Below are 19,407 nucleotides of genomic sequence, written 5' to 3'. Positions count from 1 at the left end.
TAAACCATGTGCAGTTACACTTCCTGAATAGCCTCTCTCACAATGAGTCTGTAAGGCTCAGATTTTTTTTTTTTTTTAAAGCTTTTACTACAGACCACTAGAGACTTTTGCGAAAACCCCCTTGCAGCTGTGCGAGCTGATTGTTTGTTACACAATACTAATTATGAGACGTTTCCCTACAGAATTAAAAATTTAGCTGTTCATACAACCGGAGCTCTCACCTCTGGTGTCTTAACTGTCTTAACATTTCCCTGTGTTCTCCTCCATCTACACGTATCTTTTTGTTCCCCCCAGAATAAAATTCCCCCAGGCAGCATGTGGGGAGCACAGGCCGATGGCTGCGTCGATTTGTCCAGCTCGCACAGAACTTTCCGCAGCAGTAACTGGACGTCGGCAACTTGGCACCTTGCGAGATGCTGTCGGGCACATCGGTGAGCCTTTGCCAGCCCAGAGGCTGCTGAAGCGTGGGGGGTCTACAGGTACTTTTCATGCTCCTCTGTCACTAAAATAGAGAGTTTTAGGAAAAACAAGACAACACAACCACAAGTAACTTTCAGAAGTATGCACAGCATACAGGGTGGTAAGGCACTAACGGTAAGAAAGTTGGTAGCTAACATTCAGTGATGTTCTGTAATAAGATTTCTGTAACATTCCACGCTATGAATAATAAAACTTAAGAAGCAGAGTACAGCTACCTGTGATCCACCTTTTAAAGTGGATCATTTACTTACTTAAAAGGATTTATGTTATTTTCAAAAAAAATTAATATCAACTTAGAGGGAGGAAAATTCACACTAGTGCAGCTTTGCAGTTGTTAAAAAGGCAAAAATACCCTTCAGAAGGCATTTTCCTACAGCTTGCATAAAGGCTGGCCAGAGCTGAGTTAATTATGTATTTTGAGAAGAGCTGATCTCTGAAGACAGGCAACAGCCCTGGCTTTGACAAGAGCTTCAACATCTGATATGAATGCAGGTCTGAAAAGACCAGCCAGAAGCAATAACCTACTTAGGAATTCACACAAAGAAGCCCAGCCAGCAGAGTGCCACTGAGACCCAGCCCGTGGGACTGTCCTGCAGGGCTGTGTGGTCCTGCGGCTCCTCCCGGCTCAGCCGCAGGCGGCTGCTCTGCCCGGTGCTCTGAATGTTGCCCCAATGCGCTGCAGGTCCGGGCTGACCCTTAGGAGTGAGGGCAGCACGATTCGGCACACACCACAGCAGAAAAGGACAGAGAAGATCAAACATCTCACCCGTATTTCCCAACATTGGCAAATTCAGAAACTGGATTCTTCCCTTTGTAAAACTGTTGAAACGAAGGATGGGCAGGATTTCTCAAATTCAAAGCTGGTGTTGTTCCAACAGCTTCTCTTTGCCACTGATCCCATGTCCTAAATGGACTTGTTGGATGACCCCAAAAATCTGAACAGAGCAGAATTCTAACCAATCCCTCCACCCCAATGCAGTGCCCAATACCAAACTTGAATCCACGATTTCTTCTGAAGTGAAACCTTTCGATGCATTATTTAACTTTGCAAAAACTGAACAAAATACACAGGTGAGCGGGTGCTTTTGCTGTCAGTTCTAAAGCACTCTACAATGGGAAGTTACTTACCCGTTTGAAGCTGTTCCTCGAGAGCAGCCTGTGCACAGTCACCCTGCGGGGATCGTGCCCGACACCTCGGACCCATCGCAGCCGGTCCTGCTCGGTGCCACTGAAGCACCCTCTGGTGGCACCAAGCACCCGCTGCCCCGGGTGCTCAGGGTGAGCTGGTTTGTAACCGCTGCAGCTCCTCGGCCGTTCACGTGGTGCTTCCCTGAAACCTGTTTGTGCTAAACTTTTTGTCATTTCTCTCAAAGGTAGCTGAGTGTTAGTTCTGAGTAATTCCAAGTGTCGAACTGTTCTTAAATAGGTCTCCGTTAGCTTTCACTGCTAATTGCCTACAGAATGTGTCTGCTTCTAATTTCAAGACCAAATCAAACTTTTATTATCAAACACTCCTGTTTCGGAGGTGTGCCTCCTTGTCCAGCTGGTTTTCTGCAAAAGCCTTTTATCAGTTCTAATCTTCACCACAACGAGAAGCTCCTAATTAAGCTGCCTGTGTGCCAAGCCTTTACATTCAGGCACACAAAGAAAGTAAATCCAGCTTTAAAGTTAATTAATTTAAGAAATTCTGACACAAAGACCCTTGCTGTGGTGGTGATTTGTTTGCTTTCAAGCCAAGGCTGTAGCTGTGCTCATGCAAATCTGTAGCTTCGACACGCAAAGATTTGTTGTAATCTACATGAAATTACAGTGATTTATCTGATATACATTAGACCACTACATCTTCACAACTACACCAACTCCTGAGTGAGAGGCACTATCTGCTGCTGCAAACAAATGGCTCCGTACTTTCCGGACTGTTTATGGATTGGTATCAGCACTCCTTGCAGGCACAGGCCATCTTCAGGTTCCGAGTTCAGTACAGAATAGACACAACAAATCCTCAGCACCAAGATCAGCAGCAAAACTTGACTCCAAAGTGCAAGAGATTGCCCCAAAAAAACCCTTTTATTTTGGGACTAGCAGAGGAAGATCTCCTTCACTGGCTATGCAGTCAAGTGAGCAAGTTCAAAGAACTAAAGTAATATTAGTAAAAGAAAGCAGAACAGCAATAGAGGGTGGTGACTTTTTTTAATCAAACTTTCATCACTTTCAGTGTTGATGACAAGAGGTAAACCACCCTGATTTTCAAAGTGCATTCAGAGGTTGTACCAGGTTTCTGCCCCCCAAACCTCTCCCCTTATACTGAAGCCAGGCAGCTATTGTGGCAGGAGTGCTGGCTTTCTGTCCTCCAAGCACCTTGGGGGTGCTTCAAAGGCAAAACAGGACACGCCAGCAGCAGGGACCAACCTTCCTAACTTAAAAAGACACTGCAAGAATCTTCAGATGGCTGCCAGGCACAGGACAGATGTAACATACCTTGTAGAGCAGAGAAGGGGAGCTCCAGGAGTTCACAGCAAGATGACAAATCGCTCCCCAAGGATCCCACTGCTCCTTTTAACGGGCTGGGTCCCAGGGGACAGTGGCTTCAGCAGCCACCACTGCTCAGCCTCAGCTGACAGCGGGGTTGGGAGCACAGGCAGCCCCAGCACAGCCCTGGGGATTCAAGTTCAGCACCAGAGCTGCCTCACACCTCACTCCTGTACTATCATCTTTGCAAAGCCAGAAGATATCCAGCATGAATTTCTCAGAAGTTCTGGCAGACTCATCTTAGGTATTCTGATCATTATTTGGTTTGTCAGCAGCTTTTCTGAGAACTCTGCTAGTTACAAAGGGTTAAGGCCAGACCTACATACACAGCAGCCACAGGTCCCAGAAAATGGCCAGTAACATAAAGTAAATAATTCTTTTTATTCTGCTGGTACTACTCAATACGTATTGCCTCTTAGTATGGGTTTACATTGCAGAATATAGCATTAAGTAAAGATACCTGAGCTTTCAAGGAGTTAATTCAGAAGCCAGAAGTAATTTAGTTACAACAGTATGGAACTTGGCACAGGCTTGTTTATCCTACAGGGAAGCACTCACACCAAAACAAGGGCAATACGTTTAGCTACAATTTCAGTCTTTGCAGACAAACATACTTATGACTTAAGAACAGCTCCTCAGTTTAAGTAAATATTTTTTATAGTTAGTAGTTAAGTATTCTTAATAGCTGAACCAAGAGCAGAATATCCACATACACTGCACTCAGTTGAATAGACACAACTTAAGTTGGTTCAATCTTGCCTGAAGAGAAGCATTAAATTGGCACCAGTCTATGTGCAGACAAGGCCTTATTTTTTTATTTTTTGTTTTCACAATGCTACAGCTTCCTACATCACTTCTACCTCCTGAGCCGTAACTGCTGTCCTGAGTGTACTACCTTTCCCCTGCTCTCTTTACAGTGGTATATTATCTTTCTTTCCTGCCATCATACTGTTATCACAGAAAAATAACAAAAAAAAGAAATTACACAAGAAAAAAACCACATAAATATGTATGCTATAATCTAAACATTTTGGTAGGCACATCACATTTTCTGATGCATCCCAATATCACTGTATTCCCTTTACGTCTCCATATTTTATTAGACGTGTACAGGAACAAAGCAGCCCAAGTGCCCCTTGTATCTGTGATTTTTAACTACGCAAACACTTTGTGAATAGGTCTTGGGTGTAAGAAAATTTAGCTGCAGAACAAATGAAGAAAACTGAAAGTGATAATAAAAGGAAATTTTTATCACCTGCGGCAGGGTGCTACAAACCTGGCCTCCCACCTCCAGGAGGTGGCAGCATTAAGTTCTCTCCATAATTCACTGCTGTAAAGCAGGAGGTACTACAAACACAGGACATCCTGTATTTAAGTCTAATAAGGTAAATCAGCTGAACTTCAAAGATTTGAAGCACTGATAGGTACTTATTATAGTACACTTATAACCAGGTAGCTAAAAAATCTGGATACTGCAAACATCTATCATTCTCTCCTCCTTTTGGATTCATTTGCTATTTTAAAACTGCTCATAGATTTGCTGCTGACTTCTATTTGACAATTAACAGCAAAAACACAGGAAAAAAGTCTCAAGTTTTGCTCTAACAAGCAGAAAACTTGAGTTCAGGTGCTTCACACATAAACACTGATACTGCTGAGAAACTTCTGTGCCAGCAAACTTCAGGTTTGAAGTGTTCCTTTACCCCCTTTTCACAGGGCAGCAGCGAATGTAGTGGGCAAACAAATCCAAACGTGATATTAATTAGTGCAAAACTAAGTATAAAAGTTCTCGGCAGAGTCACACAAGGAGTGGACACAAACTGCTTTCGTGGCTCCTTCCGGAAAAACGTGTTTATGTATTATGCTGTTTAAAGTTTGTCCTCCTTCAGTATAATTAAAAAGAATGGTTCCTGTTATTGTAAGATGTATGTTAATCTGCTAACACACTGAAACATTTCAGTAATTGTTTTGGGTGGTGCTTCCCCACAAACACCTAGATGATCTTAATAGATGAGCCCGTTTTGCTTTTGTTGTGAATTTTATACGTCCTTTGATATGATAATTAACACTTGCTCACATGACAAATTCAGGATTTCTATCAAAACTTGAATCTCTGAACAATGTTCCTAGATCTCAACAATCTGTATACTTGTATCAATTTGGAAGCTAGGATGACTTTTGAAATCCAATGTAAAAGCTGAGCACCGCACATTAAATAAATACCAATTTTCCTAACAAAATTAAAAGCAACATTTCTGAAAGGGAACATGACGCAGAGCTTATTTCTTCTTACATGTGTAGCTCAGACACTGTTTGCAACTTTAAAAGTACTTGAACTAAATACTCGCTTATCAAAGCAAGTTCAAGGTATTTCCCGCTCTAGTTATTAAACGAATAAATAGGATTCTATGATTCTGTTCACTGGGAACATCAAAGGTGTTGGACAGTCTTAACCAGGCTCCAGATTTTTGTGTACGAAGACAATTCTAAGTACAGCCCTAACTTATCCCCAAAAAAGCTCCCCTCAAAAAATTAGGAAGCAAAGAAACACAAATGAGTGGGGTAGCAGAGAAAAAGAAGTCATTGCTCTATATAACTGCATACTACTAGCACCAAATAGCCTTTTTCTTTTTTTTTTTTAAATACAAAACAGTTTTGGAGGAGAAAAGGTGGCCTGGTGGCAGGGTTTAGATGCAAATATACTCTATGCCTCTGTCGCCCAGTATGTCTGTAAGAGTGGCTTGATCTTCTTACTACTACTTAAAAACTACTGTCATACGTAACAACAAAATCTTGTATCTGATGAGTACAGAGTAAATGTGTAAAGTAAATTCATGTATAAAATATGATTAACTGACCACTGGAAAGAGTATTAGAGAGTAACTCTGTTCATCACATTAAGTTTCCTTAATTCCTAAAGGGCCACGTGCACTGAAGTCACAAAAAAGGCTTTGCAGAACATGGCTTGAGGCTGTGGGAGAACGCAGGCTGTGGTTTGAAATACTGTATTCAGAAGATGCCGGCCTTGGCCTCCTCTAGGAGACCTTCAGTCCAAACATTAGACACCCAGATGTCTGAACTAGTCAAACGTCTTTCATAATCATTGTTCAGAAATAAGCATTTCTGAACAGTGAGTCACTTTGTTCCAAGATAAATGTCTAAACCAGATTATATGTTTTGTCCACTGAAGGTGTTCGTCTTGACAGACTAGCTTGGACTTAAATAATTCTAACTTTTAGATACTCAAAGTGAAGTGAGACGCCTCACATGAATTTCCACAATGCTGTAACTTCTATGATTTGAACGGTATATAAAGATTTGTTAAGGAAATGAAATGTTGTAGAACGCTCTTAATGATGATGCAATAGCAGCTTCTCAGGAAGATAACAGATTAGAGCCACTCAATCAAAAAGAAGGACAGGTTTTTTCACAAATACACAATTTCCCTGGCAATTCAGTAACGGCACAGTCTCTGCATATTTGTACAACTTACCTTAATAAGAGCATCTGAAGTTCTTCCTTGCATTTGATACGAGGTTTCTTCATCACACGAACTAGGCGGTTTTCTATTAAAGTCTGGTATATACATATTTTGGAACCAATTTAACTACAATAATCCAATTTTCTACCGGAATTGGTTAAAACTGTATAACTGCCAGTGTGGGAAAACTTAAGAGCAACCCACCCTTCAAAAAACTTCAAACTCGCTGCCCCAAAACCTGTATTCCTGTCTCCTGGAAAAAAACTACAGCAATAAGGACATTTTAACTGATTTGGTTATGAGACAAGGTGTCACTGAAATTTGACATGTAAAATAAGCCCTTATAGATTCCTTTATAGCTTTCTCTCCTAATTTTAGATATGTTTAAAACCCTACCGTTTCTGACCAAAAAACACCAAAAAAGCTACAGTTTCTTTAGGAGAAACTAAAAAAAAAAATTGCAAATTTATCAAAATATGTATCTTAAGCATTCACTATAAAAAGGCAAAGGGTCCAAGTAACAAAATATGGAACAAAAATTTGCAGGGAAAAATCATGACCATTTAAGTATTTGATGTTGGTAAATACAAATAAAATATACCTACTAAGTCTACTATGTGCTATAATAACAAACAGCAATTCAGGGTAGCTGATGTTCCCTCAAGTGTTTAAAAACTAAATCTAAAAAATTCTCATCTTAATTTCTAAACTTATCAGCTACTTTACATACAGCGTGTTTAATAACTAAGGTTTATTTCTGAAAATAAAATGTAAAATTGGCTCAAGTGTGGTTAAGAAAGCTGTGGGAATGGAATTTCTGAATTCATTAATCTTCAAGTGAGTAAATATTAGACACTGGACCATGTGTTTTGTAAACATCAAATGTAAGATTTCATCTGAAGTTCCACCTCTGCATTATAAAACTACATCAAAAAATGTCATTAGCAGATAGACTTGTTCAGGCTACAAAGCAGTATCACTTACCTTTGTGAGAGTTACAAGGATGCTATTCAAAACCTGCAAAAATATGCAAGGCAATCTCTCTGCCTAACAGCCACTTCAGATGTGTCCTTGTGTGTGTGAATAATGTGTGAAGTATGAACACATAAGTAGGAAAAAAAATAAAAAACAAAAGAGTACTGCCTCCCCCCAAACTTAAAAGTAAAGAATGGTCCTTAAATTATTTCATGTAAGGAAGAAAAGCAGCAGGAAGAACTTGGATATACTTGACAGTTAAAAGTTGTTTGCAGAAGTGTAAAGTATCGTTGGATACCACGTTGAAGATTTCATTCTCGGCACTAGCACTGAAAATGCAAGACCTGAGAGACAGGTGCCAAATCTAAATTACAAAAATACAATTCAAATTAGTACAGGCAATTGCTGATTCAGGGCGCACACTGCGCAACCTTTTTGTAAAACTTAGCATAAACATATAAATACTTACCTTTTCTATATTAGAAACTGTTATTTTCTTTATGGGAAAAATTTAAAGCTTAACCGTGTAGTTTTCATCCAGAAATCAGCTGGGCAGATTGACAGGCTCTTAATCATACAACTGTCATACAATACAAGTGAAACTTCTACAAGTGTCTCCCATTTGTGTGTATCTTTGTGTGTGAATCTTTGAAGGTGGAGAAAAGTGGTTTGGTGCCATATCAAGAAAAAAATAAATCCTAAACTCCCTAGTCTTGCAGAGCCAAGAATGGATGGGTATTCAAAGAAAATGTAAATGATTATTCAGCAATATCCCTATGCGATACATACATTTGAACAACAGTGAAGATGAAATGGCAGGAGTCCTTTCAGGCTTTACAGCATTGTAATTATGATCGCTTGCCCAGGACGGTGTGGTGTGTTCTGCCGGGGTCTCTCTAGCAACAGGTTGAGCGTTTGCCTCACTCTTGGCCGTTGTCAAAATAGTTTTCTTCATATTCATGTCTCTTTTCTCAGGAAATGGTCTCTTTTGATTTGAAAGAGGCTTAATAGTTGCCTGTATGATTAAGAGAGGCTTAATTACTAATAATAACCTAACATAGTAGTTTGCAAACAAGCAAAGATATAGTTACATACATGTACATACATTTATTTTACAGTAAGCTCCTGTACATGCACTTGCAATGAGGTAATTTAACCTTCACATCTACAATGCAAAGGTAATATACACTGTAACTTCAGGAAAAAAGAATAGTAAAGAAACCATCCCCAAAACAACACTATTTATCATCAATGTGTGGGTTGGTTCAGGTTTTTTTTTTGGTCTGTTTGTTTGAAAAACTACTGGTCATTTTATAATGGTTTCAAAAGGGAAAAAAGTATTTGAATTCATCTTTTTGCTTCCCAAAGCACACATACAATGCAGTCATATTAGCTCACAATTCAGAGTAACTCCAAATTAATGTCCAAAACTCAGTTATTTTGAATTTTAAAAGGTTAAATTATTTTGGAATGGAATTAAAATAAAAAGGTGTACTGCTTATACTTTTTCTTTAAAGCTAAATTAATTTGGATTTTTCTTTTGTAAATTGCACTGCCTTCTACAAGGCCCTTTCAAGAAACTGTCTTTATCCAGAGGCAACTATTAAGATTTTTAAAAGTGTCCAGAAAAAATTTTATTGTCAGAAGAATCAAACAAAGAGAAAGAAAAAAAAATAGAAAGCTCCTTTTAAAAGCAGGACTTCAGAATTTTATTTGTCTCAAAAAGGAGAGCACAGAAATAAGCTATTGTGCCTCAGGACAGCTGTTCTGGATCAGGAACATTCACTTACCTGCAGCTGAGATTTTGGGACGCCAGGCTTTTCAGATTTTGGTTTGATCTTCTCTTTAGGTTTTGGTTTTGAATCTTTGCCAGCACTTAAAAACTTCATGGTTGCTGCAGCGTGTTTGAGGATGCAGTCATTGCTGCAATACACAGAATCGGGCTGAGCCAAATTAAAACAGCCAGGACCAATGCACTTGGATGCACCAGGAGCTTCAATTACCTAGAGATGGAAACAGAGCAAGTTCAAATATCAAAGAGGAAACAACAAAACCAAACCTTTATAATATGTACAAATGCTTAAATATCCTATGCACAGACCACAGCTATGACTGCTAGTGACTTACATGATTGCCAGCATGAAAACATCTTTCATTAATGATATAAACAGAATTTTACTCTTGTAACACACTATTTTCAGAATGTCCTGTATTTTCAAGTGCTTGGTCTGCCCGCAGTGAACTAAGGGAGGCTGGTTTCCTAAATTATCAGATCTCATAAGCCCACAAACGCTTCTGTCTGATCCTTTACATCATGTAAGAAATGTCCTTGACAATGCAGAACTGTTTTTTCAAGAGCAAGATTTCTAAAACACATTTTATATCTCACCAGCAGCAGGTGTCCTCACCCATGCACACAGCAAAAGGAGGAACTCAGCTATTCAGGTGTACAGAACATCCTTGCTCTAGAGGTTTACCAAGTTTAATTTTAGAAGTCTCCAACTTACCTAAACACAACCATTCTCCTAGACAATTCTGCCATAGCCTATATACTTCTTACACACTGAGAAGTTTGCATATGCAATTTGTATTTTCCTCTACTTCACCATTACTCTCCATTTATAGCAAAGTGTAATATACTAAGCACTTCCTCTTCAAATTTTAAGATTCAGAAAATAGCTTATCCCTTAAAGGACATTAGGTCAAAGTCTAGAAATATCTGAAAGCTCTTTAGGCTCCAACATATCATCTCCAGGTATTATACCTTTTAGTCTCACTCTTCTAGATTACTCCTAAAAATGTTACACAAGCCACCTAACACTTGGAACTACTGTACTCTAGACAGCCTCTCCCCCATCAATAAGCTGCAATTTGTAATTACCAAAAGCAACTTTTTCAAGAATATTTCCAGTTAAAAAAAAATACTATTTGCAAAGTGTGGCTTATTTTTCCACAACGAGAAGTCAGTAAGACAGCATTATCTGCTGCAGTCTGATAAAACCTGAGTTTGGGAATTTTCCTATAAAAATTAATCTTATGCTTTCGAATACTTTTCTGTGTGTACACACTTAACTGTGAAATACAAGAAAGAAGTATCAATTCACATTCCCCCCTACTAAGCATCTCAAACTTCAGATTAACTGAGCTGTCATTTCTAACTAAGGTCATTTACTCAGACACTGACAAAACTTTCAGTGTTGTTGTCTGTACTTATAAAATTTCTATGAGTTTTGATCACAAACCAAAACTCTACAGCTGTAAATGCTTAAGGACAGCACCAAAAAGGAGTCTGTCCCAAAGTGCTTAGAAAACTGGTGTAAGAGAACAGATAAACTGAATAATGACTGTCCAGGCACCATAATACAGAGGGATTTCAGTACATAGCAATGATCTTTTTGCCTAGAATGGGCAGGGAATTCTGCAGTAAAAATCACTTATTTCTACCAGCCTTAGAGAGATCTTAACCAAGGTATGAGGGATAGCACAGGGTAAAACACAGGCTTGACCACTAAGTTCTCTCAAAACATGGTACCACCTGGCAAACACCAGTAGAGCAGTTCCATTCCATTTCCAAACGCCAAAAGAATAACTAAAATATAAGCAGTTCTTCCCTAAGAGGCAATGGGTTAATGACACTTATGTTCTTCCTTCACTAAAGGAGAGTAACTTGACAGGAAAATAATATAAAAGAGTAATTGGTGACACTCAGAAACAGAAATTAAAATTAACACTGACACTGTCAGTGAAATGAAGGCCAACAGAACTGGACTCCCAAAACCATTTCTGTATACAAAAAAGTACAAATGTATTAGAAATTGCATTTGAAAACATCTTTGAGAAAAATACTGTTTTCTATACATCTTAAAATAGTAAATATCTATATATTAAGCTCAAACTGTTCTGATCTATACATTCAGCTCTCTATACTGATATGGATAGCTCTGCTATTTAAATTGTGTAAAAGTGGAGGAGTGTTCCATAAACAGTTTGTAGAAAATGTACAACAGAGAGATTCCTCCAGAGAGATGCTTCTACTCAAACTTGTAACACTTATTCTAGGGATGATTTCAAAGTTTAAAGATGAGGCGTCAAAGAACAAATTCATACAGAAAAAATATGAATAGCTGTAGCATTCTAACAGCAAATACACTAAACATGCGCTTCAAGGCATAGTCAGAAAAAAAAAAATGTTCAAGATGTTGGCATTAGCACAGTAGCTGACACACTACAAAGACAACCACTATAGAATGAAGTTTTTAAATTTGTGTACATTTGAGTTGAAGAAGCTTCTTTGCCTGTATTTTGAGTTGGACATGGAACTTGCTACTACAAAACGTAAGCCTCTTGTGTATTCTATGCCGGAATTTGTGATAATTCAAAATACACCTTTTTATGCTAAAAAAGGCAGAACAAGGCAATTCTCTATGTACTAATAACTTTAAGAAGCATCGGGACAAACACCAGAACTTCAAAAACCTAATTGGAAGTAGAGAGGAAGTACAGCCGGAATTAACTCCAACAGATACTTGTCAATGGTAAGTAAAAAGTTTCACTATCATTGAAAATGTCCAAAGTTGTTTGATATTATTTCAAAGCTAGCATAAACTAGTCCATAATTCTAGGGTTTTTTTAATTAAAAGAACACTTATTATTTGACTTCCAAAACAGTATTTATAAAAGGCAGAATAGCACAAAGCATGTAGTGTGGCACTTCCTTACATCTACATAAAACTTTTAAATTCCCCAGTTCAAAAATAACATTCTTAGTTTTAGTTCCTTTACCGATAGAACTACGGATAAACTCCTGCTAAACAGTAATAATCATCAGGTTAAGATTTACAGCCATACAAGTAAGCCATTGTCTCAATGTACTTGGGGAAACAAGAAAAATAAAGAACAATTAAAATACTTACAGGCTGAAATATCTTTAGTTTTTTCTTCCCACTTGGATTTGCAGCTTTTTCAATCCTACCCTTGATACCTTGGTCCTCGACGGATTTTTGTTCAATTGTTCCTATGCTTGTGAATTCTGTGCCATCCACATTTCCTTGCCCCACTTTAGCTTCCTGCTGCTCTATTTCTGAGACCGGCTCATCCTGTCCCTGCAGAATGGTGCAGTTTGGACAGATATAGTCCTCACCATTCCTTTCCAGCAATCGCCCTCGAGCCTCAGAAATACCCACGCAGTCCCCATGAAACCATTCCTCACATCTATCACAACAAATCATAAACCTGAAAAAAAAAAATAAAACAAGGAACAGTAAAACATGGTGAAAAGAAGAGACAGTGTTCACCAGGTATTTCCAGCAGCAGATGTTAGGTATCCCTCTAAAGTACCAGTATACTGCTCTGCCTCACTGTTCATTTCCGTTTCCATTTATCCCCTCTTTTAAGTATCTGTCATAAACTCCACCCCAAACCTCAAACAAACCCAACATGTCATTTACATATACTCAAAAAATAAGTATTAGCATTTAGTTAAATTTTTCATCACAGAAAAATTCCACCTACTTGCACTGCACTTTTAGTTGAAACCTTTGCCTACCTGTTGTTGTGAGGCTGACGACAAATACAATACAGTGCATTTGGGTCATAAATCTCAGATTCAGGTTTGCTTTTGCGCGGTTCTTCGGGTTCCTCATCCGAGATCCCTTTTGTGCCAAGGGCAGGCTTCACCTCCTCCTGAACCTGAAGATCTTCAGTGTTTTCCTCTGACACAACCACTTGACTTGCGACCTCAATGTTGTCTGCAGTCTCAGGCTCTTGTTTGACAGACAACTCAGGCTCAACCTGTTTTTCAGACTGGACGTCCCCTGTTTCTGTAGGATCCTGTTCTGGATTTCTTTTCCTCAGGCGCGTCTGTATGTCCTTCAACGTCAGCTGCGCAGGTTTCTGTTCAACGCGTTTCTTTCTTAGCCTATTCTGCAGTTCCTTTAGCGTTAACCCATCGCTATCGCTATCAGAAGTATCATCATCATCATCATCTTCTTCCTCCTCCTCTTCTTCTTCCTCTTTTGTGCATCTGCTTTTAGAGCCTTTCTGATCCTTACTACTCCTAGTCCTAATCCTCCGAGTTGCAGGTTTTATCTCTGGAGTGCTCTCAACACTGTCTTCTGAAGCGGTTTCAGCATCTGTCGCTGTACAAGACGCCGGTTCACTGGAATCTTCCAGCGTGGTAGGAACAGTCCTCCTTCCTCTGCGTCTCACTGTTGTAAGAAATTCTTCCACTCTTTCCGTTCGCTTTGGTTGCCGTCCACTCCGCCTGAGGTTTAAGCTTTGCTGCTGTTGTGGTTGTTGTTCACTGCAGTCCACATCAGCATCTCCTGCACCTTCTCGCTTGGCGATTGTTGTCCTTCGAAACCCCCAGGTTTTCCTGAACTCCTTACTTGTAGGCTTGATAGTTTTTTGTTCCTCCTCATTGCTTTGTTCACCTTTCTCATCCAAAACTGATGCTAAAAACAAGGGAATAGTTATCAAACTGATGGTGAAGGTTTTATCTTAAAAGATTTTTTTTTTCCAACATATATATATTATCAAAAACAAAATAATTCTATCTCCACCTCATTTTATGACTCTGAAAACAGATAAAACGCTTTCTTGTGAATGTAACGCCACAGCAGTAGCAATTAAATGTGTCATTGAACACTGTGACAACATAAGCCAGCTGTTAAACTCTTCTGTTATTTAAAAATATATGTATATACAGATATACACGCACAATGAACAAATAGGCATATTTTTCGCTCAATTTGAAAGGAAGAAACCTTACCAGGAGAACTATTTTCCATGTTGTCAGTATTAGATTCAGATTCTAATGGCACTGGCTGTGAACTCACAGCTTGTTCCATAGTATGGAAAACACTGTCCCCACCCTGAAAGGCTGAAGAGAAACACAAGGTTCAAAACTCAGATTCAAAAACATTCATAGACTAAGTAATAAATATTCTGATGTAATCCCATTATGTTATTGTCACAAATACTTAACTTTAATTTCAAGCCACTAATAGTAGTCACTGAATACCAACAAAAAGTTGACTGAACTCCTTCAAGGACAAAGCACTAAGTTAAATATATGGGTCTGGACATTATACTGACATTTTATTAAATAGCCTTAGGACTTCTGATATTTCTCAAAAAATCCATTCATGGTATGAACATATTCCACTCCTTTCATGGACATATGAGGTTTTGGATTTTAAACAAAATGTAAAACCAGAGAAATAGCCTAATGTTCCTTCTTAACATAAACTAGGTCTATGTCTTGTCTATTAAACAGTTTAGCTGCTGTTTTTAAGCTGTTTCAGAAACACTTGTGGGTATTCAGGATGCAGGAACACTTTCCCTTCATACTCTAACAAGGTTTACTGGACAGCAGAAACTATACAGAAAAGAACAACAACAACAAAAAAAATCCCCTTTCTCTTGAAAGTCTTTTCCAGCATAGTAGGAGACTCTTATTTGAGAAGACAGACACAGATATGAAACGGCACTTCGAGTAATTCAGGAATAACCTGGTTTGAACGAGTATTAAAGTCAGTATTACATCATGGTGCAATGTTTTAAATGAGCTGCATGCTAGGTAAATGCTTTCCTAAGCAAATGCTGAAACTACGCTTTGCAGTCACTGCAATTCCATTCCCCATGTGAAACCCTAATACATAGTAGTAAGTATTGAACTGGGTGAACAGAAACAGTTCTTTAAAAACAAGACAAGATCTCCCAGCTCTCCCTCTAAGAATGTTTGTTGAAGTAGCTATACGTGTATTCTTGGCTCAAGAATTGCACAGGTTAAGCCAAAAGGGAACAGTAGCAGAATTCCTAAATAGCAGTATTTGCTGAAAGAATCAAAGGCATTTCTAACAGCTGCACATATTACAGCTGCAAGGTTCCAGTGAGCTTCTCCCACTCCTGCAGTGTACACTTCTGATAAACGCCTCCTTATTTCATATACTGCACTAGTTGCATTACTGTTCCGCCTTATCAAACATGACCTCTCTATCGCGCAACTCCTCTTTTTTCTAGTATTATATTTAATGATAATATGACAGAAACATAACTGTCAATGCTATGGAAATTTAAACATCCATGCAGATACATGAAAAAAATTAACACATAAGTTGTAACTTGAGTAATTTCAGTGAGATATTGTAAATGTCGCTGTAAAAGCAGCAGACTCCAGAACATCAATTTAAATAGGAACTAATAACTTTTAATGTTACAGCCAGAATAAAAAGTTAATTTTAAGTCTGTAGAACACAGGTAAAAAGCTGAAATTACTTCAATCCAATATGAAATTAACTTCCCCCCTAAAAAAAACCATTAACTATATTTTTTTTAAACACAACACTAAAATTATATTCACATCAGAAAAAGGCTACAATGGAAGTAAAGGAACAGTCAAAACAGTTAAAGCTTACATCTTTGTTTACCTTGGAAAACGAAGAAATGTTAAAAGCTACAAGCAGAAGTAATCCAAATTCTGAGATTTAAATTCCAGATAAAATGTAAAGAATTAATTAGTCTCTTCAATGTCCTCTGTATGTTTTACCTGACAGAGCATTAGAAGTTTGAGCGGTTCCTCCCTGCAGAGCTGAATGAAAAGCAGAGCCAGAGGAGGGCAGCAAAGGGTCGGAGTCATTCAGCATTATCCAGCCAGCACATGCTGAATCTCCGGATGCAGAAGCGTCAAATCGAGTCTCTGAGCTGCCAGCAGGACCAGATACTGTCAATCCTCCTTTTTCTGCTGGCTCCTGGAAAAAAAAAAATGCAACATAAGGCACCGATATATTTATAAACTTCTTATTGTTTACATACATTTGGAACTGGTTTGCCTCTATTACATCATAAAGTAAACTCTGTTATTTTGCCTTACTGATCGTTTTCTACTTCTGAAAGACACTGAAACTGGAAAGAAAAGTTGAAGTAAAGCAATACCACCTCCACCGCTTACCAACAGTCGAGACCTTTGAAATAAACAAAAAATATGATTGCACTCTGATCAATTCATCTAGATCCCACTGAGACTCCCAAGAACAGTAATAAACTGTAATCAACAAGTCTACTCCATTTACAGTATTTAAAAGCACTCTGAGAATGAAGTTGAATAACCGTATTTTGTGCTATGAAAATGCAGAAATGCTTTTAAACTCCATCCGCATGGCCAAGGTTACAGTTGGGATGATTTACTGGTTTGTACTACATTTCACCACATAAAACACTTGCAGCTTTGAGGATTTAAATCCAAGCAGCTACTCCATGGTTTTGCAAGGTGGGATAATAAAAATTTATAGCGGAGCTTCAGAATTAAGGAATATTCCTTATCACTGTTCCTTTTACTAATACGCTTTGCAATGTAGAAAATTTCAGAAGCTTTATCTGAAGGACAGCAGATTATATCAATAACAACACATACTCCCAAGAACTAACCCTTGGAAAATATCTCAAAACCATTAGGCTTTCATTAAAGCCATCTGAACAACTGTTTATTGCGGGGGTCCCAATTCACATGCAGAATGGCAATGGAACATCAAGTGCTTGCTTCTGAGCTCACAAGAGCTTGAAAATCAGTAGGAAATGCCTGCATTTAACCCAAAGTAGTCTACCAACCTGGAAGAACACTAGAAAACAATTTGAGAGGAAAATGAGGACCAGATGGACTGGACAGGACAGAAAAAGTCACTTTTCAACTGGCCTATAAAATAAATCAGTGAAAACAAAAGAACAAAACCAGACACAGACTCTGTGCGTCAGCATTCTGCAACTAAAGATGCAGGAAAACAGCCATAGTAGGGGTAGGAAATAACTACAACATGAATAATTCTTTCAAAGGAGTAAAAACTTATTGTTAACACTCCAGGTGGGGAGACAAATTTAAGAACAGAATACATAATCCTTCATAGACATGCCAATACACAGCTTGACTTTTCTTTTTAAAAAATACATCATTTTTCTTCAATTCTCTCAAGCCCCCAAATCTTGAAGCACCTTTGCTGTTTAGAAACACGTTTTATTTCTTAAGCAACTATCATCTCTAGGTATTCTCCAATGCCATGTCACTGTCTCAACAATAAGGAGAGGGGAAAAGACAAAGCCCACCCCAAATCTGATTTTCATCAGTGCATCACTTTATTATTTCACAAACAATAAACCTCAAAATTTGCATGACTCTGGCAAAGCAGAATTAGGAAAAAAATTAGTGTATAGCTACATCCACATCAGTATTTCCTTGCCCTCTACCTTTATTAGGGATTATATACATTATTCACATTCTTTCCCTCAGCTAACTATTCCCACTCCAAAAAGAGAAGAAAAAAGAAATACAATAGAATAAACTAATTTTCAAGTCCCTCGTGCTATATCTCATGGTATTGAATACCTGCTCTAATATGTATTTTGGTCCATTGTCTGAATCAGTGATTATATCCAGGGAGTCAGTCACTGATGGCTGAAGACAGTCTGAGTTTAAAGCACCTTCTTCCGTTCTGCTGCTCTGCAATAACCTTTCAATCTCCCTGTTCAGAATCTCCAACTGATCACACATCACGCAATTTTTAAGTGATATGCCTAAAGGAAGAGGGGAAAATCAGCTAATCACTTCTTGTTCAACTCTAATATTAAACTATGAAAACAAACTATGCCTTTAGAACATGCAAAAAGTGCATCCTATTTGAATAATTTATCCAGTAACAAACTAAAGAATTATCTAAACTATTGTCTTCCCAGTGCACAATTAGGTATTCAACACATATAATAATAATTGAAAATTAGGAGATTCTATGCAAGAATCAGGCTGTTTTTTGCATTACTACATTTCATTATTACCTGTATTATTACCTCTATTACCTACAGGAAAAAACTTCAACAAAACTGCAATTTTAAAATAATGACAAATTTGAGAAGTATAAAAATTCCATACACTTAAAACACTAAAATTGCATACCCCCTACACTTGCTATAAAATGCTTGGTTTCTTAGTATTATTATTTAGTACTTCCATTTTTTCCTCTTGCCATTTGGCCTATATTATTTTTCATGAAAAACAGAATAAGTTTCAATCTTATTTGTGATGAATCTGCTCTTGCAGAACTGCATCTTAATGCAGGTTAAACTTAAACACCTAAAAGGAGCTGAAAAATCAAAGATTATAAAAACATAAAAGTACAAAGCCTTAACTCACAATTACACTTTTTAAACCTAACAAACCTGCTGGCACTTCCAAGCAAACGTTCTACTAACTGCCTGCAAAAATATTTACTACAACATAAGACAACTTTGGAAGTCTTCAAACATCTGTTTCTCTTCCCAATCAAGTGTGATTTTTTTGTTCATTTTGTTCTCCAGTTTGCTCTTCAGTTGTAGTTGAAATGCTGACAGAAACATAAGCTGAAGCAGCAAACTGTTTATCTTGTTTTAAAGGAAGTGAATGTCCATGATCAACTTAATCTTATTCCTCCTAATACAGCAAATTAATCACATTTCTCAAACTGGCAGTTCTAGCTAGAAACTGAAAATTATTGTACTTCCCCGAATAGACAACTCCTACCAGCATCATCCTGCCTTGCTGCCACATCACCTACAGAAAGGATATTATGTACCTTTCGAAAAATTGAGGCAAGAATCTCAAAATCATGTCAATAATAAACATATACACTGTTGCTTATTCAAAAAGTCCCCTAGTTTTGCTTAGGTTAGCAACATTGTGATAAGTGATCTCCATTGTGAACAGGTGTAAACTTTTAAGGCCTACTATAAATAAAGTTAGAAACAAATCAAGTTTCTTAAAGGAAAAAACTCTCATCCCCCTTCCCAGATGAAGAATGCTTTGCCAATACAAACCCTAAGTTGATTTAAATGGTTACATAAAATACACTCCAGGTCCTCATTAAACAAAGGATTCACAGTGCTTATTAGATCCACGTTTATGGACTATGAAGAACAAAGTA

The 19,407-nt window shown here is 38.0% G+C and overlaps 1 protein-coding gene across 1 annotated transcript in view; it reads right to left on the bottom strand.

The window, feature by feature from the left end:
• DIDO1 (death inducer-obliterator 1) overlaps positions 1-19,407 on the bottom strand; it is a 51,365-nt gene that overhangs the window by 22,314 nt on the left and 9,644 nt on the right. The window contains exons 2-7 of the mRNA XM_065646010.1: positions 16,014-16,215; positions 14,235-14,345; positions 13,011-13,917; positions 12,379-12,697; positions 9,256-9,468; positions 8,255-8,480 (exon numbers count right to left, since the gene is read on the bottom strand). Of these exons, the coding sequence (XP_065502082.1) occupies positions 8,255-8,480; positions 9,256-9,468; positions 12,379-12,697; positions 13,011-13,917; positions 14,235-14,345; positions 16,014-16,110 (1,873 nt within the window). The 5' untranslated portion in view covers positions 16,111-16,215. The remainder of the gene's footprint in view (positions 1-8,254; positions 8,481-9,255; positions 9,469-12,378; positions 12,698-13,010; positions 13,918-14,234; positions 14,346-16,013; positions 16,216-19,407) is intronic.

The sequence above is a fragment of the Caloenas nicobarica genome, chromosome 15, assembly GCF_036013445.1.
Source record: "Caloenas nicobarica isolate bCalNic1 chromosome 15, bCalNic1.hap1, whole genome shotgun sequence".
Classification (NCBI taxonomy): domain Eukaryota; kingdom Metazoa; phylum Chordata; class Aves; order Columbiformes; family Columbidae; genus Caloenas; species Caloenas nicobarica.
Note: the sequence above shows the minus strand (reverse complement) of the source record. Positions and strands in the feature narration are given on the sequence as shown.